The sequence below is a fragment of the Panthera uncia genome, chromosome D1 (genome assembly GCF_023721935.1).
Source record: "Panthera uncia isolate 11264 chromosome D1, Puncia_PCG_1.0, whole genome shotgun sequence".
Classification (NCBI taxonomy): Eukaryota; Metazoa; Chordata; class Mammalia; order Carnivora; family Felidae; genus Panthera; species Panthera uncia.
The window spans coordinates 102601075-102628332 of NC_064808.1; the positions used below are offsets into that span (position 1 = coordinate 102601075).

Genomic DNA, 27258 nt, shown 5'->3' on the forward strand with positions numbered 1-27258 from the left:
GGAATGCAAAGGGGTTGCAGCCACAGTGGAAAACAGTATGGAGGTTACACAAAATTTGAAATAAAACTACCCTATGATCCAGCATTTGCACTACTGGGTATTTACCCAAAGAATACAAAAACACTAATTCAAAGGGATACATGCACCCCTATGTTTATAGCAGCATTATTTATAGTAGCCAAGATACAGAAGCAGCCCAAGTGTACGTCTATGGATGAATAAAGATGTGGTATGTACATACAATGGAATATTATTCAGCCATAAGGAAGAATGATATCTTTCCATTTGCACCAACATGAATGGAGCTAGAGGGAATAATGCTAAGCGAAATAAGTGAGTCAGAGAAAGACAAGTACCACATGATTTCACTCATATGTGGAATTTAAGAAACAACAGACGAAAAGGAAAAAAGAGAAAGACAAATCAAGAAACAGACTTTTAACTGTAGAGAACAAACTGATGGTTACCAGAAGAGAGGAGGGTGAGGGGATGGGTGAAACAGGTTATGAGGATTAAGGAGTATACTTGTCATGATGGGCACTGGGTGATATATGGAATTATTGAATCACCATATTGTATACCTAAAACTAATATAATGCCACATGTTAACTAAAATTGAAATTAAAACTTTCTTTGAATGCTACTTTTACACATAAAAAAAAAGCACCAACCAGACTGAAATGAGCTAGATGTTGGCACTCTCCGTCAGGGTCATGAAAACAACTATGATTAATACACAAAGGATCTAGGGGCGCCTGGGTGTCTCATTTGGTGGAACAGGAGACTCTTGATCTTGGGTCATGAATTCAAGCTCCACATGAGGCATAGAGATTACTTTAAAAAATATGTAAAGGATCTTGTAGAAAAGATGAACAGCATTCATGAGCAGATGGGAAATTTTAGCAGAGAGAAAGAAACAGAAAAAGAGTCAAATGTAAATCTTAGAGATTAACATGTGATGCCAAAGGTGAAGAATTCTTTCAATATGTTTATGTACAGACTTGATGCAGCTAAGGAAAGAATCAGTAAACATGAAGATTGATAAGTAGAAATTTTCCCAAGAGAAACACAAAGGAGAAAAATGTGAAGCATCCAGGAGCTGTGGAACAATATCCAGTGGTCTAACGTACATGTAATTATGTCCAAGAAGAGAGAGAAATGAGGTAGAAAAAATAATTGAAGATTATGGCCAAGAATTTTACAAAATTAATGAAGGTCCTCAGAAACTCTCAAGCTAAATAAATAAAACCCAGGGTGTCTTACACTGGTAGTGGAGGGAGAATATCCAAGTGGGGAAGGGCGGGGGGGTGGGGAAGGGACAGCTGGAACTCTCAATTCAGTCTTAGCCCTTGTTTTGCAAACACCATGGAGCATCTCTCCCCAGTTATCCCTGATATCACCACATAAGACTGGCCCAAGAGGAAATCCAGGGATCTTTCCTTAGAGCCAGCCCCACAGCCAAGGAAGTCTAAATGGGGTTACCTAAGCAAGACACAGGGCTGCATTTCTCACGTGTGTCAATGCAAATGGGAAGCATTTCTCCTGTCAGAGGTTCAGTTGGGGAGAAGAAAGGTTTTTCATCAGTTTACACTGTATGTATAGCATAGTAAAAGCTCTGTGAAATAGGGATATAAAGAAACATCTTCAATCCGGTGTTTCCCTCAGGCTTCTTTTTCCTGATGTTATGTCATCATGGGAAATAAACTCGAGAAGAGACAGGCATTTTGTTGGTGTCATCTCTTAGAACATTGCCTAGCAATTGTTAATTCATTCCACAAATAATTAAGTGACAGCTTTGTATCAGACACTTTCTAGGCATTTCTAGGCATTTGCCTGATATAGCTATAAGGTCCCTGCTTTCACGGAGTTTACATTCTAGTGGGGGAGGGGGGGATGTGGATAGCAAAATATAAAAAATGAGAGTATTAGAAAGTAGTACCCAGGGGGAGCCTGGCTGGCCCAGTCAGTAGAGCATGTGACTCTTGATCTTAAGGTTGTGAGTTGGAGCCCCACATTGGGCGTGGAGATGACTTAAAAAATAAATAATAAAAAAGGAAAAAAGAAAAAAATAAACTAGTACCTTGTATGAGAAGACAAAACGGGGCAGTTAGAGAGGGAGTAACTAGGGTGAGTACTCACAGCAGTCTTCCCTGAGCTGGACACCTGTTAACATCCCATGGGAGATAACTCAGAGAAACGCTGGGCTCTAAAAGAAATAAAGACAACATCATCCCATTAGAAAATACCATTTGTAAGTAAGGACTTGTTCTTTCCTCCCTTTCTTCTGGTCATCTCAGTGCCAACCCCAAGGAGCTCTTTTATAAGACAGCAGATCAAAGAAAAAGTGAGAAGGCAGAGCTGGGCACTCTGGCCCACTTCAGAGACCTGCCTCCTTCCCACATCACTAAACCTGACAATATATGCCACCTTCAAAAAAGCCCCACAACTGTCTATAGCAGTCATAACAAGATGAGCATTCATCATCATAATTCATTTAGCAGATATTTTATTGAGGCTTTCCTGGGGCCAGGCACTGCCGGGAACATAGCAGTGAACAAGACAGACAGAAACCCTTGCCCTCAAGGAGGACAGGGACCCTGATTTTGTTCTGAGTATTTGGGGCATATGAAGCTCTGGTTCTAGAAGAGAACAAGTCTTGCCCTCTCTCCTCCACCCCTACCATCACCACCCGTTTTCTTCTCTTTCCAAAGAGTCAATCTACTTAGCTTCCTGGTTATAAAAAGGAGAATAGAATTTAGGCAGCTCTAGAAATGTAGTTAATTCGACTCTGTTTTTGTGGAATACTAACACTTTATGTAAATATCCAGAGTTGAGTTTCAGTGGAGAAGCTTTTTCTGAGGAATCAGGAGAATGACACTTCCATTAGAATTTAATCGCGTTTTACTTCAAAATTTATTCTCCAGTCTTCTCCAAACCCTCTGGAATTTTTTTCCAATGTAATTTTATTGGGAATGATGGAAACGGTAGAGCACTTCCCACTAACCTCTGCTTCCAGTAAGGCCTCTCTGACAGGGCGTATTGCTTAAGCACTTGTGCCCATCGGTCTGAGAAGGCACCTTCTAGCAGTGCACTAAAATGTTCACAGTCTGCAGATAAATCAGGCCACGTGTGCGTTTGCTCAGCTCAACCAACAGAGACACAGTGCATGCTTTTTGCTTTGTGAAGGCAATGATGTCACTTTAGGTATGCAAAAAATGACTTGAAATGTGGTGTGGTTTTAGTTGAGCTGTCGAGTGTTATTTTGTCTAGCTTTTACTATGTCGGTTTCACACTTTAACACACACCAGCAGGCATTTTTGGGGGTTCCATTGATTATTAACATTTTTAAAGACTTCGAGTGGAATAGAAATGAAAACATGTGTTATTCAGCATTCATTTATGAACATTGTGAGCCCTCTCTTGATAACTTGAACATGAGAAAAAAAAAAGTTTTGAGAAGGACAAGAGGATTTTTAATATGATTTTAATAAGATGGTTCCCCATGACTGGGATCCGTTTAGAGAGTACTTTAATGTTTCTTGGGTGTCTTTAGTTTACTCTGGGTTTCAGTTCAGCAAACACTTGTTGAGTGTATGCCAGGCTTTGTATTTTGTAAAGAGCAAAATTGAAAAGTCTGCCCTTGCATCAGGGGTTAGAATTTCAGAACCATGCTGAGCATCACAGTGCATGCTTTTGCACATGTGCACCACAGCCCAAGTCTTGGAGTGGCTGAGTTTGAGTTAGAGTCTGTGAACTTGGGCAAGAGAGACAGTTGGCTTAGGTTATTTCTAATAGCTTTTAGCTTTTTCTCACTGTTTGGAATGCTTTGATCACTGGGAAAAAAGCCCCACCACTCTGAACTAAATTGTGTGAAGTCAAATATTCATCTTTCTGGAATTCTTTCCCCCTCCTCTTTTATTTTAATTTAGGAGCACTGATGGAAGAGAATTCCAGAAATAGAGTGGCGTGTGACTGCAATCATGAAGTAAGGTAGAGAACAGAAGCAAACAATCAAATGGGTCTGCCTCCCCTCAAGAGAGTCACTTTCGTTCTTTACCCAGTGCTCCCCTGGGCCACTGGGCTACTGGAACCGTGATAACCATCAGCCAGAAGCCACCCCTACCCTACTCCAGCTGAAAAGCATCACTAACAACGCAGATTCAGAGCAAAGTGGTTTTGGGGTTTGGTCTTGATTTCTGAATGATCCAGATAAATTGAGTGATTTCTCAACTTGTTTTGTAGGGGGAGAAGAAATTAAGAAACTAAGGATATTCTATTTAACTATTCATCCTGAAAACATCTGAGGCTTCTGTATGAGGCACAGTTCTAGAAATGGGATTAAAAATAAGACACGGATCCTACCTTGATGCAGGATATAAAGTGCTCAGTAGGAGCTTGCCATCCAGCTGGGGAGACATGGCATATAGATAGGAAATAAGTAGAGGGCACAAAAGATAATATATAATTAAGTGCCATGTAGCACATTTGTAGTACGTTCTGTCAGCAAATAATTATAATAACCTGTTATGAGTCAGATACTGCTAACCTACCAGGATACTGACATTTTTACAAAAGGTTTCATATAGTTTCTGTGTTTAGAGAAGAGGATTATCACGTAAATTACATAAACAAATATTTCCTGTTCTCGGTGTCCTTTTTGCCAAATGTTTGCTAATACCTTTCTTATTGTGACTTATTTCAGCCAGAAAAACAGGAAGTAGGTAAAGATCATTTATTATGAGAAGAACTATGTGAAAAGTACCACCAAAACTGCTGCTTTTGTCCCAAGTTTAATGCCTAGTCCAAAGCCTACTTGCTTTGGGCACTGAGAAACCATTTTCCCAGGCCTGACTCTACAAAGAGTAGCTTTGTGACCTTTAGTAGATCACCTGATCTTTTTATGCTGAAGTTTTTCTCAGTTGTCAAAAACATAACTCTCCAAAGGCCTCCAATCAAATGCTGACTCCTCTGTGAAACTTTTCCCAGTCTCATGTCTTTCTCCTTGCGCATCCCTCTTCTTCCTTCTCTGCTACTTCATTGTCTTGAAGGACACTTCCTGACTCCCAAACTCCCTTAATACTGGAGGTTATACCTCTTTTCTGTGGCCTTTTGTTGCATCTTTTTTATATCTGATTACACTGTTTTCAGCGCATTTAGATGTCAATCAAAATACCCCTGGGCAATTTAGAGGATTTTTTGCGTTTGTCTTCGTTCTTATTCTGGTGACAGATGTTAAAATTGCACCAGATGAAAGGATTTATTTAAAATACCAGGCCTTTCAATATGTAACAGTATGTTACATCATATTTCATTCAGATACTTGTACCGATGGTGAGAGTCCCAGGTGAAAAGGATCAGTAGTTGGAAAATAGATAGTTTCTTATGCAGTAGTAAACACAATACCTGTGTCTCTTTGTTTAAAAAAAAAATGTAGCACAACATTTGTTGACAGTAAATATTGTGTTCTACATAAAGCGTATTTTATGGTTTGGGTTTACTTTTGTTTGAAATTGGAAGGTATGTTAGAATTTGAATGCTTTAAGAGTTTAGTAACAGGGGCGCCTGGGTGGCTCAGTCGGTTAAGCGTCCGACTTCGGCTCAGGTCACGATCTCGCGGTCCGTGAGTTCGAGCCCCGCGTCGGGCTCTGGGCTGATGGCTCAGAGCCTGGAGCCTGCTTCCGATTCTGTGTCTCCCTCTCTCTCTGCCCCTCCCCCGTTCATGCTCTGTCTCTCTCTGTCTCAAAAATAATAAAATAAACATTAAAAAAATAAATAAATAAATAAAATAAAAGGTTAGTAACAGCAACATGAGATTTTCCAGCATCTGCTTGCATGAAACACTTGAGATATATTAAGTCAGCCCTAACTCCCACAAACCACAGCATCTTTTTAATATGTTATTGTTTTTATTGTGCAGTAAGTAAGGTTTTAGTACAGTAAAATAAACAATCAGGTCACCTGGAAAGCTCAGTTACTTGAATTTTGGGTACTTTTATCAAAAGGAGACCATTGAGAATATTTTATTGCAGGCCAACAGCAGAGATGTACTTAGTTAAGAATCATTTCACGTTATGGCATGGGACTTCTGAGCCTTTTTTTTTTTTTTTTTTTTTTTTGAATTATAATTACTGGTGTCCTTACCAATTGTTAAATCCTGTTTTCAAGGATTCAGTCATCTGTATGACTGAGTTTGGTGGACAGAGTTTGGTTCAGTCCCAGCAGTTGAATGAAACAGCATCCCAGGCTTTTTGGTAGTTATTCAGGTACCTTTTGTGTACAGAGTAGTTTTAAAACATACTCTGTTTGTAAACTGAAATGCCTGTCAAAGAAAGTTCTGACATCTTTTCCTTATAACATACTAACAGATCCTTGACTTAAGTACCAATTTTATGAAAAGCTGCTAGTGTTTGATAGAATTTACTGCCACTAAGCACAAGAAAGCATGCTTTGCATTCTCAGAGGGAAAGTACTTTCTTAGCGCTGTGAGGGAGAAATTTCTGGAACATATGAAAATATCTGTTCTAATTATGAGATAGCTTATATGTTCCATTCAGTTTAGCTGTGTTATCTATTATAGTGAGAGCCTACTGTTGGAGCTTTGTAATAGTCCTCCCAACTAATGACCAAGACCATTTTATAAGTACTTCCTTGGGTTTAGATACTTGTTTTGTGTGTTTTCAGTTTTATTTGATATCTTTTTAACTGTTTTCTTTCAAAAGTTGAATGTTGAATGTGCTTTTGGACAGGTTAGACAGTGACTGCAGAATCATCAATTACCAAACATCTGATGTTAACCAGACTGGAGTCGTTTCTTCATAAATGCCCACCAAAATTATTCTTGACAGGGTCACTGGTGAATGCCGTAATGCTAGGTCCAATGGTCAAATGACCTTCTTTGACCGTTCTTTGGCATTGGTCACTCCAGTCTCTCCCTTCTTCCTTAGGCTTCTTGGTTCTGTTCACTGACAGTCAGCTCATTCTACTTTGCTGGTTTCTCCTTCTGTCCAAACTTCTAAAAGTTGGCTGGCCTCAGGGCTCAGTACTTGAGCCATTTCTCTATATTAACTCCCTAGATGGCCTGATCTCTTTCATGGCTTTAAAATCTCCATTTTGACATCTAATAAGAATTTCAAACTTAACATATCCAAAAGCAAATTCCTTATCCCAGTCCTAGTCCAGTTGCTTATGTCAAAAATCAGTCTATCATCAAATCCTATTAAATTCTACTTTCCAGGTATTTCCAGAATAGAACTATTTGTTACCACCTCCACAACTACCAAACCACCATTATTTCTCTCCTAAGTTACTACTTTTCAAAAAGCCTCTAATGAGTTTTTACTTAAGGAACTTCAGCCTACTCATTACTATGATTTTTTTAAAAATTTTCTTTAAGCAAGCATTATATGCTTCAACTTTTGCTTCCAATTTTGTCTTCCTCTGTTCCCTTTACCATATAGATTCTGTCACTTCTCTGTCTAAACCATCCCCTCTTCCTGTGTCACTCAGAATGAAAGGTGAAGTTCTTGCATGGCCTGTGGCTACTTCACTGGCTGTTATATCCCCAGTGCCTTGAATAGTGCTGAATACACTGCAGGCAATCATTAATATGTCACTGAGCAAATTATTTGTAAATATGAAGTAGGATTGAGGATTTAAAAAATAAAGGTTAAACTTCATCAAATAGTTCTGTCATCTCAATATAGAAAAACAATACGTTGGATTAAAATATTCCTTTAATATTGAACTATTTAGCATCCACTCAAAACATTATTTTTGGGGGGTGCCTGGATGGCTCAGTTGGTTGAGCATCTGACTTTGGCTCAGGTCATGATCACACAGTTCGTGGGTCCGAGCCCCGCATCAGTCTCTGTGCTGACAGCTCAGAGCCTGGAACCTGCTTCAGATTCTGTGTCTCCCTCTCTCATTGTCCCCTCTCCCCCGCTCACATTCTGTCTCTCTCTCAAAAATAAATAAACATTAAAAAAACTGTTTTCTCTTTTATTTCCCAAATTGACTTAATTTGAAATAAATTTATCAAGACCAAGAATGTGCTCAAAATTTTATTGCAGAACTTCTCATGAGTTTTTTTTTTTCTTTAAGAGACTTCAACTCATTCAACTCACTGCTGTATCTTTTTTTTTAAATATTTTTTTAAATGTTTTTATTTATTTTTGAGACAGAGAAAGACAGAGCATGAGCAGGGGAGGGGCAGAGAGAGAGGGAGACTCAGAATCTGAAGAGGCTCCAGGCTCTGAGCTGTCAGCACAGAGCCCGACATGGGGCTCGAACTCACAGACCGTGAGATCGTGACCTGAGCTGAAGTCGGATGCTTAACTGACTGAGCCACCCAGGCACCCCCTCACTGCTGTATCTTAAAAAAAAAAAAAAAAAAAAAAAAAAAAAAAAAGTCCTGGGGCACCTGGGTGGCTCAGTCAGTTGAGTGTCTGACCCTCAATTTCAGTTCAGATCATAATCCCAGGAATGGGATCAGGCCCCACGTCAGGCTTTGCACTAAGCATGGAGCCTGCTTAAGATTCTCTCTCTCTCTCTCTCTCTCTCTCTCTCTCTCTCTCTCTCTCTCTCTCTCTCTCTCTCTCTCTGTCTCAAATAAAAATAAAAAATAAAGTGATAAAGCAAGTATCTGTTGTGTGTTTCTTTCTTACTCCAAAATATGTAGGTATTTTGGTAACAAAGTTTGCTATCAAAGCTAACACTTCTCTATTAGTTATAAATCAGCTAATTGAATCAACTCACTTAAATGAGTATTAACAGAATATTAATAACAATATTAACATTTTGGCATAAGTGAGCTGGAGGTAGCAGATAACTTAAGTCACTGCCTTTAGCTTACTGCATTGAGAACTTTCTAATTCACCGGTATAATATGATATATTATATTTATATAATTAATATATTATATTAATTTTCTAACTAGAAATTATCTGATGATATTTTTTAACTTTAGCAGATCCAAAAATTGTAGATAGAACTGCCTTTATTCAGGTATGATTCTTTTGTTCTTTTCAGTGTACAATTGTATAATTATTGCCTGAATCAAGCTAGTCAAGCCACTGGAGTGCCCAGTCAGCATATTGGTGACCTGGCTCATTGTTGAATCAGTAAACAACATATAAAGCATATCACATTGTAATCACTACACGTATAAATTTCCTTGAGTAGCTTATAAATATGTTCAGCATTCGTATCTGATTCAAGATGGCCCAAACCAATTTTAGTTGGCAATTAAGATATACAGTATTTTTAAGTCAATAAGCCACACAAGTGACTAAATTGGTTTCTCCAGTCCTTGGTTGGAATCTCTCTGTTCCTACTGATTATTTCATAATCAAGTAGATTTGTTCTCAAAGACTTGCCGTTTTCACTGGAGTGTTTGTAGTTCTAAAACTCAGGTTTTTCTCCACTCGGGCCTACATCATTGTGTATCATTTGTATGTAAACTGTTTTGTTTTGTTTTTTTTAACTCTCAAAGTTAAAATGTGTGATCTTGTTCTCTCCTTCCTTATAATGTCTTGTCAAGGACAAGACTTGTCAAGACTTTCCTAAGTGAATTCCTAATAGATGTTAAGCATCTTCTGTCAAGGCTCTAAAGAAGTTATGTAGTTCAGTCCCGTTTTTGGAAGTAATGTCTCTTTGTGTATGATCGTGTGCTGTTAGTGTAATGTTCATTAGTGTCCTTCTCGGTCCTTCACTCTCTCCTTCCATATTGCTGTTCTGTCTTTGCTTATGTAATGTTTATGTTTTCATTACTCTGTGTCTTTTTTAAGTTTTATTTATTTATTTTGAGAGCGAGAGAGAATGCAAGTCGGGGAGGGATAGGGAGAGAGGCACAGAGAGAGACTCCCAATCAGGCTCTGTGCTGTCAGTGCAGAGCCCGATGTGGACTTGAACTCACAAACAGTGAGATCATGACCTGAGCTGAAACTGAGAGTCAGATGCTCATCTGACTGAGCCATCAAGGCACCCCTCCTTGCTCTTTAAATATTAACACTGATGTTATAAGACTGCTGTTACACCACTTGTGCTGCATGTTCCAGTCAGCATTTTGGTAATTTAAAAGTTCTCCATTGTGTATTTCTTGTTTTTAAGGCCTTGCTCACGCTATTTATCCAACCATTCATTCATGTACTTACAAACCCTTGTCCTAGCTTAGTTCATTTTGATCCTGCCATTAACGTTATCACTAGGCTCCATTCTATAATTCCAAGTCAGGATTCAACTGTATAACATGAGCTACATGATGCGTCTCTAATGTTAATGTGAAGTGGACATGATCGCACCTACTGTGTACAGCCACATCATGTTAGAATCTGTATGCAGTTTTCTTTGGTAATTTGGGTGTGATTTTTTTTCCTAGATGATGACTGTTGAAGTGTCATAGTGCTTTCCCATGTTTTATCCCATCAGTAAGACAGATTATTGCTTCAGACTAGGTTTCCTAAAGATGTGCTTTCAATGCTGACACATCTGAGATAGTCATGAGTGCCTGATGGACGTATTTTTATTGCTGATTAAGATAAAATTTTGATGTCGATAGTGGTTTTTGTGGCTTCATTTCAACAGTCATCTCTTTTTGTTCTGAAGTGTTTCTGGACTAATTTAATCTGTTAAGACTCACCAGGGTTACTTTTACACAGGCAGTATAGAGAGTTCCAACCTGAGATTCCATCAACCAGGTGGGGTAAACAGATGTCAGAACTTGAAAGCTAGGTTAATGAGTTGGGCTGCCTCTTTCGACAGTGCCCATGCTGCGTGTGATCATTGGCATGTACGTTGGAAAGACTGATTTGATGGAAGTTAGAAGCTGGTGGTATAGATTGAAGAAGGGAGAGCAAGGAAGTTAGTTCAGTTAGGAGTTCGTTACAAACCGTAGGAGAGGGTGTGAGCATCTAGACTCAGAAGATTTTATTTTTAGTTTGAATATCCTTAGAAGGTAAGATATGGTTCTATGTGGAGACCAAAGAGGGAAGAGTCAAAAGTATGGGCCCTTATGCATTGCTGATGGGAATGTATAATCATACAGCCACTGTGGAAAAGAGTTTGGCAGTTGCTCGATAATTTAAACATGGAATTGCTGTATGATCCAGAAGCTTCCTTCCTGGGTTTACACTCAAAAAAAAAGAAAAAACCTAAAAAAACAGAGTTCAAGTGTAATATGTACATGAATTTTTAGAGCACCACTATTCACAGTAGACATAAGGTAGAAACAGCCCTAATGAACATCAACTAATAACTAATGAATGGATAAATAAGTGTGATCCGTCCATACAATGGAATGTTATTCATCAGTATGAAGGAATGAAGTACCAATAGATGCTACAATGTGGATGAACCTGAAAAACATTATGCCAAGTGAAAGAGGCCAGTCACAAAAGGCCATGTGTTATATGATAGGAAATGTCTGTAACAGGCAAGTCCATGGAGACAGGAAGATGTTAGTCTCTGCCAGGGACTGACTAGAGTGGGGAACGGGCAGCGACTGCTTAATAGGCACAGGTGTTCCTTTGGGGATGATGAGGATACTGGACAGTGGTGATGGCTGCACAACACTGCGAATATAGTAAATGCCACTGGATTATACCTTATTACAGTGGTTTAAATGATAACTTTTATTTTATGTGTGTTTTCCCGTAATTAAAAAAAAAACTAAAAATTAAGCTATAAACATGTAAAAGAAAGCAACACTAGGACACAAATCACACAGATTTAAATGCTTTCAGGTCCCTGAGAGGTGCAGTAAACAGAGGGAGAAAAAGTGGAAAGAGAGGGAATGTGGTGAACTGGGTATTCAAAACTAAATGTTGTTGAGGCCTCTGGGTGGGCCAAATAAAATACGATTGTGGCCTGTGGTTTTCAACCTCTGCTGCAAACGGAACTGAGCAAAAAATGATGGGTGATGTCAAGAACCTAGCTGACAGTTTAACTAGACTGAGAGTTTCACCAGAGGAGAGGATTGCTTACCCCATTTCTTCACATTTAGCAGCAGGCCTAGCCGACACATACAGAGGCTTAGCAGACATTTGTTGGATGAAAAATAAAAATGAATAAATAAATAGAGTCTGGGTGCTAAGTTAGTATTTTTTTTCTTAGCTCTATCTCTGTCTCACCCCCATAACTAATCACTTTGCAGATTTCAACAATGTGTATTTTTAATATCTCTCTAATATATTTTTTTTCCTGTATCTTCTGTCCTTTCCTCACTGCCAAATCTGGTCCATGACCTTTCGTGCCTTAGATCACTGCAGTGAATTCCTGAAGGTCTCCCTTCCTCTAAGCTTGCCCTCGTCTCTTTTCTTCAGGAAATTACAAGACACAATGTCTCGCTTGACACTTCTTAGTGCTTTCACATAAAGTCAAATGTGATAGAAGAAACATCCAGTATGTGGCCCCTTCCTCATCCGCTGCTGCTCCTCTTCAGGCCTGTGTCACCCATCTTCCTGAACTTCCCCTGGGGCACTCGCAGCACCCGGCACGTGTGCTGTGCTCTTTCTGCATAGCCTGCCCATCAGCCTTCATCCGTCCGTCCATCCTTTAAGACTGGTTCCTCCAAGAAACTTCTCTAAGCAGTCCTGTCTCACGTAGGGGCTCTTATGGTTGCTCCTCTCAGTGCCCCCGTACTATGAAGTTCTCTAGTGGCACTTACCTGTCTAGTCTATCATTGTTTACTTGTCTGATGTATCTGTAGCACTAACTCCCTGACTCTAGGGACCATGCCTATCTCCAGCACCTGGTCCATGGCAGGCACCCACCCAAGGCGACCCTTATCACTGTAATAATTAATTTGTCATGTGGTGATCATAGACCCAATACATGTTGAATGAGAATATTTAAGAGGTACAAGGCAGGATATAAGTCCTAGATATCAGATAAGAGATACCAATGAAGAATTCAACTGAATAAAATTTTCATGGAAGAGATGGCATTTGGAATGAGCGGTGACCATGTGCTAGGGTTTGAGGTTATCAAGATCCTATCTAGTACTTGTCATCATAATCACTAATTAATTACCGGTTATAAACATAGAAATTTTCAAGAAGTATTCTGAATTTTAGTTTATTTTCTTCTGTGATTAAGGATGAAGCATGACCTCCTCTAAAACTGTACCTAAAAGTAAACTCACTTTTACAATGAGCCCTAGTAATAAGTATTAAGAGGTATTACGGTGACCCAAGTTTCATGAAAGCTATTATCTAATTTTAGTAAAAAAATCACTAAGGTTAAAAAATTCCTTTTTGCCTTTTAGAAATGGATTCACAAACCTATTTGAAAATGGAATGTTAATACATACGTAAGAAGCCGGCAGCAGGTTAATTCTTAGACTCAGCTTGTATTTGTTAGATCATTTTAGAGTTCTGTTAATTATAACTTGTAAATCCTAATCAGGCTATATTAAGAGGCTAAATAGAAGGTTACAGTCTTGCCCTCCTCCCCATTTCCATACTCTAAAAGACTAAAATAAACACATCTACATTGCACTCAGAATAAAAATAAACACTTCAGACTCACATAATTGAGAAATACATTTTTAAGTAGGAAACACTGATTAAGATTGTAGTTTTAAAAACACAAAGGTTATTTGTGCTTTTGTTTCCTTCTGGGACAGATTTTTTTCATTTTAAATTATGTGAGTACTGAGATGTTTATCTTTACCCTAGACTACTGCATAAATGTTGGTTGTATTTTTTTTCTTTTTAACCAATGCTTAGCTTGCTAAAGTCATGAGGTATCCCGTGCCATACTTATATGTGGATCTTCAAAATGACAGACTGCAGACGTGTACGTGGATAAATCCACACTGAAAAAGAAAAATATTTTAACTTCATTGTGGATTCTCCACACCACTATCAAATCTACTTATTTGAAAGTATTATTGTAAGGTGGAAAATGAATTATTACATGTGAAAATCCTTCGGAGTTGCTTTAAAATGCAAAACATTTTTTTAGTGCCCTAATTAAATTTTGGCCTACACTAATCCCAAACAAACAGACAATTCTAATTCCCTAATTGTTTCATATTAGCCTTTATTTATAAGTATTTAAATGTTTTAGAACTAGGGCACCTGGGTATCTCAGTCGGGTAAGTGTCTGACTTAGACTCAGATCATGATCTCATGGTTCGCTGGTTCCGGCCACATTTGGGCTCTCTGCTGACAGCACAGAGCCTGCTTTGGATCCTCTGTCTGTCTGTCTCTCTCTCAAAAACAAATGGACATTTAAAAAAATAAATAAGTAAAACTAAATGTTTTAGAACTATTGTTTAAATCAGGGGTCATCAAACTATGACCCAGATAAGCAGCTCACAGCCACATCTGTTGGTGTAGGTATTGTCTGTGGCTGATTCTGAGCCAGAATGGCAGAGTTGAGCCCACAAAGCCTAAACTATTTACTGTTGGAACCTTTGAGTAGTAGTTTGAACATCCCTATTTTCAGCCATACTGCTATCTAATGGTTTATAATCATAATTGAAAAGCAGTTAGTTATTAAACCTAAAACTAAAATGCCACAGATGAGTTTTCTCCTGGAGAAGAGCTTCTGTCGGGCACTAACAGAACTACAGCTACGTAGAATGCGGTGTTAACCATCCCTTCATCTGTCCAGGGCTTGCTAGCCTTGTCCTTGCTCAATTCTCATAACAGCAAGTGAAGTTTCATTCTTTTTTTGTTGTAAACTTGAAAATCACTACATAATAAAGGATGATAAAAGATGCCATTATGTCTCCTCCCACTCCCCATCCCAAAAGAATTTGAAATAGAAAGGATTTTTTTCTATGATGGTGAATATGGGCCTTTTCTCACTGCCTAATTTCAGTCTATCATATTAAACATAGAAGCTTCCTTTTCCTTCTCTTTCAAAAGTCTTTGGTTTACTTGCTTTGTTCCTCACTTACACGTGTCTTTAAATTACACATGGTATGTGCTTAAATAGTAATTAGTGAGCATAATGGAATTCACTTCTTCGGAGAGGTAACGGTGGCCTGAAAATGGCAGGAAAAGATGGAACAGCTCTCAGAAGCTCACCTTACCTGAAATGTAGGTATAGACGCTACTAATACTTAACTCACTTTGAACACAGAGTTGTAGAATTTTCTAAGGTTAGAACCAGAATGTGTTACAGGGTCTTGGAGCGCAGTGGTTCTCAAACCTCGGTGTGCCTTAGAATTATCTGAAGAACTTGCTAAAATACAGAATGCTGAGCCAACCCCCTCCCGCAAGCTTCTGTTTGAGTAAGTCTGAGGTGGTCCTGAGAGTTTGCATTTTTAAGAGGCTGATGCTGCTTGCCGGCCTCACACTTTGAGGACAGCTGTAGCAGGGGAAGGGACGGCTGACCACTTGGACATTCTCTCAGAGCGTACTCGGGTTTTTAGTGTACCCAGGAGAGCTCAGACGCCGTGAGCCACACTGTCCCAACCCAAGAAATGTGGATAACCCAGAATCCCCACCTATGCTGGCCACCACATGGACCAGATACTCAGGATGACAGGACATGGCCTCTTCCACCTGATACTTTGATGGGAGACCTTGACAAATTCTTGTTCTCTGAGCTCCTTTTTAAAATTAGACTAATAAGGAAGTGTTTTTCAGTTCTTATTGCTATTTTTGTTATTACTGTTTTTTGGTTTTTATTTTATTTGAGTTCCAGCTTGTTTCCCTGAGGCGACTCTCAAGTATGCTTATCCCTGTATTTATAAACTGTAGGTTAGGGTTGCTTGCTAACCATATCCATTATCTATTTCCTTCTCATCAGTAATCTTAATTCCACCTTTTGAGTACAGGTTTGTATACTTAGTCCCATATACAAATTATTAAAACAATTTAAGGGTCTTTTACTCCAACTGACTTTATTTTACAGATGAGGAAACTGAGGCAACCACGTAACTCCCCATGTTACACTACTTAGCAGAAAAGCTTGGATTAGCCCACTTCTTCCCCCACCCCCATTAAGTCCTAAACTGCTGAGCTCAGTTACCATGGGTGGATGAGAGATGAGTCAACGTGAATGAAAGACTACATGGAATTTTTTTAAGTACATGTTTTGAAACCATGCTTACTTGTAAATCCCTTTCACTTAGCAGCTGTGTTTTTTAACTGCCCTGAACATCAGCTTCCAAATCTGTAAAATGAGGGATAATAACACCTGCCTTCAGGGCTGATTGTTTCTCAACTCTTCCTGCCTTTCCTCTTGAAGTCGCCTTCTAGCGTTTAGCTGCTAACAAATAACCAGAACCAGCCTTTAAGTCTTTACTTTTCATTCCTTAGCTCCTCATGCCCCAGGCCACTTGAGTTCTGCAGAACCTTACTGTTCCTTCTCCTGGAACTGTTTTCTTGAAAGTCTTAATGAGCAACTGATTTTTTTTTCCCAGACATCTTTTCAAGCTTCAGCCCGTTATCCTTTCTACCAGTGTCAACACCCCAGACCTCCTCTGCTTTTCATTCTTCTTCCTCTGCTGCTTTTCACCAGCCTCCATCTCCTTCACAGATTCTCCTTTCCTCGCCACCTCAAATCACCTCTTTTCTCAGGGAACTGTTTCTGCCTTTTTTTCTTTTCTTTCATATACTGTGCTCCTTCCCTAGGCAGTTCTAGCACTCCCATAGTATTATTTATGCACGTGTCTTTGTATGATCACCAGTTCTACATCTCATTCTGACCCCTCTTCTGAGTGCTAGCTGCCTGCCTCATTTCCCCATGCCATCTAGTCCACTGATAATTTCAAACAAAGTGTATTTGAAACTGAGCTCAGTTCTTCTTCCCCAGCCTCAATAGACTTTCTCTCTTGTGTTCTTCATGTTTATACTTGCTAAAATGTATATGGAAAGACAAAGGACTCAGATTATCCAAAGCAATCTCAAAACAGAAAAAGTTGGTAGAGTTATACTACCTAATTTCATGATTTACTATAAAGATAAAATAGTAAGACAGTGTGTTTCTGGCATAAAAATTAACGAATAGATCAGTGGAACAGAACAGAGAGCCCAGAAATAGACCCATGCTTTATACTCATGTAATTTTTAACAAAGGTGCCAAAGCAATCCATAGAAGAAGAGTCTTTTGTGCACATAGTGCTGAATTATAAGGTATCCATATAGAAAAGCAAAGTGAACCTTAGCCCCTGCCTTCTACCATAAAGAAGTTATTTTGACATAGAGCATATATTTAGAAGTAAAAACTAAAATTATACAGATTTTAGTGGAAAAAATTAGAGAATATCTTTTATAACCACTTGGGAGTAGGTGAGGATTTCTTAGAAAGGTCACAAAGAATAAATACCATTCAAAAATGATAAATTAGACTTCATCAAAATTTAAAAACTTCATCAAAAACGCAATTAAGAAAACGTACAGGCAGCAGGCAAGGAAAAAAAAAATATTTGCAAAACATACCTGACAAAGGACTTTTATCCAGGATATGTAAAAAAAATTCCTATAACTCATCCACAAAAAGATACCTAACCCAATTTTTCTAAATAGGCAAAATATTTGAAGATAATTCACAAATGAAGATGCACAAATGACCAAAAAGAACATGAGTCAACATCATTAGTCACCATAGAAGTGCAAATTAAAATCTTAATGAGATGCTACTATGTATCCACTGGAATGGCCAAAATTTGAAAGAGTGACAACACCACATGTTGGCAGGGCTGTGGAGCAACCGACCTCTCCAGAAATATTCTTGGCAATAAAAATTGGGGTGACCACTTTGGAAAACTGGCACTTTTTTCTAAAATTAAACATCCACCGGGGCACCTGGTGGCGCAGTCAGTTAAGCATCCAACTTCAGCTCAGGTCATGATCTCACGGTTTGTGAGTTTGAGCCCCACATCGGGCTCTGTGCTGCCAGCTCAGAGCCCGGGGCCTGCTTCGGATTCTGTGTCTCCCTCTCTCTCTGCCCCTCCCCTGCTCGTGCTGTCTCACGCTCGCTCGCTCTCTCTCTCTCTCTCAAAAATAAATAAAAACATTTATTATTTATTAAATAAATAATAAAATTTGTTTAATTAAACATCTACCTACTCTGTGGCCCAACAATTCCATTCTGAGGTATTATTCAAAAGAAATTAAAACATAGGTCACAAAAAGACCAGGACAATGTTTAATTTATATAATAGCTGAAAACTGGAAAGAGTCCAGGTCTGTCAATAGGAGAATGGGTAAACAAACTTTGATATATTTATGTCACGGAATACTATTCAACCATATGAAAGCAATAGATTACTGGTTAATGTAAAAAAAAGTATGCTAACTAAAAAATACCTTACACAAAGAAGTACATATGGTAGCTCCATGTGAAATTGCAGAACAGGCAAAACTCGTCTTCATTGGGGAAAAAAAAAATATCATAATAGTGGTTGCCTTGAGGGTGATGGGGTGGGGATAGACTGTTGTAAGGAATTTGTGAGACTTAGGGGCTAAACAAGGAAAAAGATCTCATTGGGCAGGGTTGCATCAGAAAGGAAGTCCCTCATAACATGAGACTGTCTTGAGGTTTGGGGCCTAAAGACCACCAACCAGAAGGAGAGGAGGGCAAAGGAGCTCCTGAGGTGGCAGAGACCATAGAGTGTCTCTGGGGATTCCTTGTCCAGGGATGCAGGTCCCTGGTGCAGCAGGGAATCTCTGGGTCAGAGAACTCTGAAGGGAAGTCTTAGAGTCTTAGAATCATTAGACTCTGTCTTACCAAGGCTAGCCGATATTGGGTGTAGTTACGTGGCATATGCAAAGCAGGCAAGCTACAAGTGGCTAAGAATCTGCTTGTTTGGACTATTCTTTAAATAATCAAGTGTATAAAAATTTCAGTTTGGTGCCAGTAGACTTTTGAGCTGATGGGTCTCAGCCTACAGTGAAGAAATAAACAACCCAAAAGCCAATACATGGAAGCCATCTTCAGTTAATATATAAAACATCTGAGAAGGTACAAGAGGAAGTATTTTGGTGTGATGATAATGTTCTCATCTTGATAAGGTTTAGACTATACAGGCGAATACCTTTGTCAGAACTCAGTGAATATACATCTAAGGTTTGTGCATTTCACTGTGCATTCATGTTTTTTAAATTGTTAGTAACTGTTGAACCCTAGTCAGTGACATCCATGCCGGAGTATTTAAGGGGAGACATACTGCTGTGTTTCAGTTAACACTGAAAGGCCAAAAATGGAACCGATTATTAAACAGATAGAAGGATGGGTAGTTCGATGGATGCATGATAAAGCAGGTGCAGTAAATTTTCATGGTAGAATCTAGGTTGGGGGTATATTATACAACTTACACTTTGCTTTATGTTTGAAAATTTTTCATAATGAAATGTAAAAGACGACTGTGTTAGAGAGAGACTGAGGGACCAGTTAGGAAACTGTCATGGCATTAAAAAGATACAGAGAGCTTTATTTATTTATTTATTTTGACAACCAGAAGCTATAATTTTATAGAACTCCATCCTGTATTTGATCATTTGACTAAAGATCTGTGGTGTTTGATCTGTGACAGGGAAAGCCCTTCTGCCAGCGTGGACACGTGTACATTTCTCTCATCGTTCGTGTGCTCCAGTAGGACCTTGCTAATTGATGGCCGGGTAGAACTCAAAAGAGGCCTGCAGAGACAGGAGCGGCATCTTTTCCTGTTCAATGATCTGTTTGTTGTGGCCAAAATCAAGTAAGTACACCGTGAGCTTTCTCCCAGTTACCCTTATACAATTGCATTCCCACTAACAGGGTAGCCTTTCTGTCCAGTGCTTACTGTAAAGAATGTCTGGCTTCTGTTACCAGAGCTAATATTTGAAGTAACTTTTATGTTTTTTTTGTTTTATTTTTGCAAAGAAAAAGTTTCGGTTGTTGTTTATTCATTCAACAAGTGTTCATTTTAGGCCCCACTCAGTGCCATGTTCTGAACACATACAGGGAATACGGTGAAGAATGGGACAGGTACGGTCCCTGTGTTTTTGGCGCTTTTGTTCCAACATGTGGAGGAGTTGCAGATTGTGGTTAGTGCTGTGAAGAAAATAGGGTGCTGGGTGAGGTAAAATACAGGATATATGTTGGTAGGTACAGTCGGGGGAAAAATCATCTAGGGCTGAAAAGCAACCAGCCATTCAGGCGGTAGGAGGAGGAGCATTCTGGGAGACGCAAGAGCAGGTGGTGGGAAGAGCTTGGCCCCTTGTCGGAGCTAAAGGAAAGCTGAGCATAATGGGCAGGAGACTGTGAACCGAGATTGGAGAAATCGATGAGGACCAGGTTGTCGGGACCCTCTTGGGCTGTATTAATGATCTACTCCCATGTAACAAGTCACCCAAAACCAGTTTATACCTGCACACATCTCGGACTCAGGAAGACTCACGTCATCCGTAGCACTCTCCTACTGAGGAGGGGCTTGGCTGGTGGTTCTGGCTCAAAGTCCCCTTGAGGTCGCAGTCAAGCTGTTGACCAGGTTAGAAACATCTGACATCCTGATGGCAGCTGGCGAATCCACTTCCCCGCTCGCTCGTGTGGACGCTGGCAGGCCTCAGTTCCTCCCTGGCTGTTGGCCAGGCTCTGCAGGTTCTGACCACGTGGGTGTCTCCACAGGGCTGCTCGAAACAGGGTATCGCTTCCTTCAAAGGAGGGCGGGACACAGTGTAAGCATGTGAGAGAACACCCAAACTAGAATCCACAGTCTTTCATAACCCGATCCTGGAAGTGGTGTGCTGCCATTTCTGACGTGCTGTTGGCCACACAGACCCACGGGAGTGCAGCATGGGAGATACCCGTGCGACGGTGTGGATGCCAGGAAGCCAGGATCACTGGCGGCCTCTCGGAGGCCAGCCGCAACAGAGGCTGTGATAAGGAGTTTGGGTTTATTCTAAGGGATTTCAGTTAGAGGAGTTCATATTTTTAAGCTATTGTTTCTGAAAGGGAACCTGGGTGGCTCAGTCAGTTAAGCACCCGACTCTCGGTTTAGCTCAGGTCATGATTTGTGAGTTGGATCCCCGTGTCGGGCTCCACACTGGCAGTGTGGAGCCTGCTTGGGATGTATTCTCTCTCTCTCTCTGTCTCTCCCCCTCTTTCCCTCCCTCCTTCTCTCCCTCTCTCTCTCAAAATAAATAAACTTAATTTAAAAAAAAAAAAAAAAGGGGGCCCTGGGTGGCTCGGTCGGTTAAGCGTCCGACTTCGGCTCAGGTCATGATCTCGCGGTCCGTGAGTTCGAGCCCCGCATCGGGCTCTGTGCTGACAGCTCAGAGCCTGGAGCCCGTTTCAGATTCTGTGTGTGTCTCTCTCTGACCCTCCCCCGTTCATGCTCTGTCTCTCTCTGTCTCAAAAATAAATAAACGTTAAAAAAAAAAAATTAAAAAAAAAAAAAAAGATCTTGTTTCTGGCTGTGATAGGTAACGGGTTAGAGGGTAGGCCTGAGAAGAGAAGCAAGCAGACTGGACAGGAGGTTATAGTAGTCCTGATGAAACGTAGTGAGGGTTTATGTGGGGAAGTGGCACTTAAATGAAGGATACACAAATACTTGGAATGTATGTCACAGGTAGCCGGAAGAATTGACTTTCTGCTCAATACTAAGTGCCCCCGCGACCTGGTGGTTGCTCCTTGCTTCATCCTCCATTCTCATTGTTTACCGAACCTAATAAAAGATCAGAGTGTTTCAGTAAATCCAGTAACATTAACGAGATTTTAGTCACCAGAGAACAGTAAATAGTTTTTTCTACTATTGTCACTCGTACACCTAAGTTACGCCATGTCGTAAAGAAGACATGGACAAGGCTCAATACTAATTTTGCAAACCAGTGTATTTAGTCTGAGTGGTGCTAACAACAATAGAGACCTCACATTTATTTGGATCTTATTGTATAATAGGGATTTTTCTAGAGACTTTAACCTGTATAACTGTTCTGTCAGGCAGATGCTATTTTTTTCTTTTTGAAGAAGAAATTGATACTCAGAGAAGTTAAGTGACTTCAGCAACATCACAGTTAGTAATTAGTTGAGCCCACATTTGAACCTAGGTCTGTGCTTTTTTTTTTTTTTAAGTAGGCTCCACATCCGGCATGGAACCTAATGCACGGCTCACACCCACAAACCTGAGATCGAGACCCGAGTTTCAAGTCAGACACTTAACCGACTGAGCCACCCAGATGCCCCCAGAGTCTGCTTTTAACCAGTGTGTGTTCTGCTGTCTCGATAGAATGCTTAGTGAACCATTGATATTTTCTTTTGAAAGTTCGAGGCAAGGATAAAGATAAGAAAACTGTTCCGGAATGTGCTTCAGAATGTATTTTTTCATTATTATGGGAAGAACACTTAACAGGAAATCCTCTTAACAAATGTTTAAGTGTCCAAGACAGTATTGTTAACTAATAGGCACAGTGTTGTATAGCAGATCTCTAGAATGTATTCATCTTGCATAATTGAAACTTTATACTTGTTAATTAGCAAAACTCTTCATTTTCTCTCTCCCCTCAGCCCTTGGCAACCAACATTCCACTCTGATTCTATGGGTTTGACTATTTTAGATACCTCATGTAAGTGGCATCACACAGTATTTGTACTTCTGTGACTGGTTTATTTCATTAGCACAATGTCCGCTAGGTTAATGCGCATTGTTGCATGTTGCAGGATTTCCTTCTTTTTAAAGTCTGCTGAATAATATTCCATTGTACGTATATACCACATTTTCTTTATCCATTCATTTACCAGTGGGCATTTAGGCTCTTTCCACACCTTGGCTATTGTAAATAGTGCAGCACTGAACATGAGTGTTAATATTTCTTCAACATCCTGATTTCACTTCTTTGATAAATACCTAGAAGTGGGATTTCTGGATCTGCTTTTATTTTTTTTGAGGAACCTCCATACTGTTTTCCATAGTGGCCGCACTATTTCACATTCCCACCAACAATGCACAAGGGTTGGAGTGTCTCCATGTCCTTACCGACACTTGTCTTTTTGTCATTTTCGTTTGTTTTGTTTTTTTTGGTTTCTTTTTTTTAAATAAAAGCCCTCCTGACCAGCAATAGCTCAGGTCTTAACAAAATTAGTAAGGTTGAAATCTTACCACATATTTTTTATGATGACAGAGGAATGAAACTCAAAATCAGCAAAGATTAAAACATATTTTGAATACAAGTAATGCCTACAGATGTCGTTTTGGAAGTGGATTTGTTGTTATAGATAGCTATATAACAATATAGAGAAAGGAAAGTCTGTCCATGGAAGCCTCTGTATTAGGTCCATTCGAAGCTATGTGCTGTCGAATGAGGAACAAATCATTTTTTTAATGTACATTAGTTGCCGTTTCATTACATAAAATGTATTGGATGGGTTCTGTATGCTAGATACTCTAACAGGGTCACAAAGATCTTATTACATTTTCCTAACAATCCTGCAAGATAAGAGTTGTTTTAGGTCATGAATACTGAGACTCGGGGGTTTGTCCCAAAGTCATGTAACAGGAGTTGTGGTGGACTGGGATTTTAATCTAGGCCTTATTTCCAGTGGGTGGCCCTTTGTACTGTTCCCCATTTTACTCATTATATGTGCATGGTTTTGTGCTCAGCCTGCAGAGAGATAAGCAGACAACAAAAACCTATTACAGTAATCCATCTCCTATACTTTAGGATCTTAGAGACTATTTACTTATAGCATGTATTCAGTTCTTGTGAAGGAAAGTATTTTCCTTCACCTTTTTTGGATGTTTTTCCCTCAACAATTATGATAATATTTAGAGTAGAAGACTTGTTTTCTTACCTGTCACTTACTGTTCTGGTTATTGCTAATGTAGACATTATGTGGTTTTATGTAACCTATATAGTGTTTTGCTGAAAAAATTTTTATATAGTTTCTTTACCACTAGAAAATTGCTGTTTTAAATATACTGCCAAATCTGTGCCCATCATCTACTTGTATAGCTGACTTTTTATTTTGATTGTCCCTTTCTCGCATAAGATATACACCATGTTTTTTCACCTACTGCTTTTGGGATACCTGTCTGTGTCTACCTAAATGTTTTTATTAAGTGACAAAATCTAGTAACAGTTGATTTAATTCTGTTTTTATTTAAGAGAGTCAATTCATGAAAGATTATTTTAAGTACTTTCTACATTTATTGAGGATATTAAAAAGTGTGAGTGATCAAAGTTAATTTGGGGCGAGGGGCATGAGCCCAAGACCCTTGCCATAGAGAGGACATAAGGATTTGAGAAGATAATCATGGTTTGTGAATACTGCCACCTTGCAGAAATTCTGACCACAATTTATCATTATATGGTCATTCTCGTAGATAACATTTGATATAGTCACAGGTCCTTCTTAATAAGAACTTAATACTTTTTCCTGAAATAAACGGCAACCAAGAAGAACCAGCCCCTGTAATACCAGATCTCTGCCACTTTTTACCCTGTGACAGAAGATGGGGTTATACCCTCAATCAATTCATTTGTTGAAATGATAGGAGTTACTTAGTGCTTAGTAAACAAATTCACTACCTCAAGTTCAATACTACTTCAGCTCATCTTCAGGCTCCATTTGAGAACTGCTTTCAGCCCTTAGGTTGATGCTGTAGAAATAATTCAGGTGGGGTAACTAGTTGACCAGCTGTTCCGTATTTATTTATATTTATTTAGTGAAACTAAGTGATTTTAGTGAATGCAATAATACAAATGGTTTTTAATTTTTGTACTTTTATTGGCTAAGGTATTTTATTCACTTTATGCTGAATGTTGACAATGTTTACCTAAAATTACCTTGAGTTTGTGGTCGTTCTTTTCCATACTCAATTAGAACAAGTATTAAAACTGAATGGGACCTTAGGGACTACTTTCATATTCCTTCAAAAGCTAAATAAAAAGCTATTTTTCTGATAGAATTATGGCTTTCCATCTTTTAAGGCAGTGTTTAAAAGCTTTAAAGTATTTAGAAGGAAGTTAATATTGCATTAATAACTATAGAGCAGCCATTTGGAATTTACTAAAAGGAAGTGACTAGGTACTTTGTACCTTCCTAAGCCATAGCTTTTCTCATATTAATTTCCTATATAAATAGGGAAATAATGATGTGTTCTATTTAGGTCACAAAGATGATGAGAAAAAAAAGTTCTGATCATGTATTCATTATCAGTAGAATTATCATCAGATTCTTGTGGAATATACCATGTTCTCTACCCCAAAATGTATTTAGTAAAACATCTCCATCTTAGACTGGAGAGCCATCTCCCTAGAATCCTGTGTATTTCAGCAGTTTCCTGGCATTCCTTCTAGTACAAAGACTGGAGCATAGAAAAACAAGGACATACATCTCTCATCTTAATAAATTTGTAGTAAGGGACTACACTGTGGAAATAAAGAATTGCTTTTTGGGTTGTTACTTTGTAAATTTTATTAGAATAGTCTAATACTATTGGAAATTGAGAGTGAAAATTTTGAAGAAACACACTATGACCCCAGAACTATCCATCTTAATATAAAAATTTTATTTAACACAGGTTTTAAATATTTTGAAACTACTCCATTTATCTTTGCAGACATGAGTGGGTATGAGATTCCTCTCCACCTCTGTAGTGACAGTCCCATCAGAAAACCATGGAGGTACAGAGAGATAAAAAACAGGCTGAAGATAGAAAAGCTGAAGGGAACTTCATGGTAAAATACTTGCATCCAGATGCTTTATAAGACTGACAACATCCAGGGCTTTTTATAAATACATAGTTAAGAGCATTAAATTAGCTAGGAAGTCAACACTGCTCAAGTTCAGATTCTAGCTATGCTAGTTAAGCTGTGTGACTTTTGGCAAGTTACTTAGCTAAATCTCTCCATAACTCCTTTTCCTTATCTGTAAACTGTTTGAGGATTAAACTAATAATATGTGTAAAGTGTTTACCACAATGACTGGATGGCAAATGGGAAATTCTCAGTAAATAATAGCTAGTAGAATGGAAGTGATTGTTTACACTTTTAGGCAACTTCTTATTTTTTGTGTCAGAAGGTAGGTAATCTTGGCACTTTATTGATTTAGGGAAAAAAATCATCACAATGACTTTTCTTCAGGGCCATAAATGTGAACAGCTCCCACCTGGTATCTGAAGTATCTGATATAGAGAGAGACCTGCATTAGAAAACACAAACTGTGTGACAAGAGATACGGAAACATACCTTTCTTTGAAAAACATGTGTACTTTCAGTTTTAGATTACCTAAATAGTCGCTCTCAAAAAATAATATTTTTAAAAAAGGAAATAAAATTTTATCTTCGGTGTCTGTTTGATTTTTAAAAATCCAAAGTTTTGGGGACTGCCTGGGTGGCTCAGTTGCTTAAGCGTCCGACTTCGGCTCAGGTCATGATCTCACGGTTCGTGAGTTCAAGCCCTGCGTCGGGCTCTGTGCTGACAGCTCAGAGCCTGGAGCCTGCTTTGGATTCTGTGTCTTCCTCTCTGTCTCTGCCCCGCCCCAGCTCGCACTCTGTCTCTCAAAAATAAATAATTGTTAAAAAAAATTTTTTTAATCCAAAGATTTGTAGCAACGAGATGAAAAAAATATTGAAATGAAATATAGAAAAACGCTATTATGGCACAAGGTGCTTTTCTGTTACACTTACAGTGAGTGTGCCCCACAGGAAGTATAAATGAAGCTTTGAATCTAGGTTATCCTTCATGCGTAGTTCCTGCAAGATCCTTTTTCATTTCATAAATCCGACTGAAGAGTTTTGGCTTTAAATATTCCATGGAGGAGTTTTAGGAATACTGCCATATGAAGTGTCTTTGATTTCATGTCAGTTTTTTTCTGTTTCCACAAATGGCTCTGAGTGATAGGAAGTGTCCAAGTTTCCCTAAGCATTCTCTTTATCTTTCCCAGTGCCTTCTAACTAAGTCTCAGGTCCATTATGAGCATGAAATCTGTGAATTTAGGTCAAGAGATAACGGTGGTTTCAATATTAGGTTCTAAGGAAGATTAGGTAGAAATTGTCAAAAAGCGATTTCAGTGCTAACTTAAAGTAGATTACCTTCTGGGTCCTTGGAGATAAATATTAATTGCGTTAACTCCACTTAAGTGTAGTACTTCCTGCCTTTTTTTTTTTCCAGTTTAGTTAAGGGTCTGTTTTTAGCTAGAGTTTTTCAATTTTAGCCAGAATACAAGGGGAAATGATATGAACATACTTTTAAGAAAGGAAATTTAGGGGCACCTGAGTGGTTCAGTTGGTTGAGTATCCAACTCTTGACTTCAGCTCCGTCCTTGATCCCAGGGTCATGGAATTGAGCCCCATGTTGGGCTCTGCACTGTGCATGGGG

At 39.0% G+C, this 27258-nt stretch overlaps 1 protein-coding gene across 4 annotated transcripts in view; it reads left to right on the plus strand.

Moving 5' to 3' along the window:
- ARHGAP20 (Rho GTPase activating protein 20) overlaps positions 1-27258 on the plus strand; it is a 133395-nt gene that overhangs the window by 62809 nt on the left and 43328 nt on the right. For all 4 annotated transcript variants that reach the window (XM_049613731.1, XM_049613738.1, XM_049613759.1 and 1 more), the window contains exon 3: positions 19493-19657. In XM_049613731.1, coding sequence (XP_049469688.1) covers positions 19493-19657 — 165 coding nt within the window. The remainder of the gene's footprint in view (positions 1-19492; positions 19658-27258) is intronic.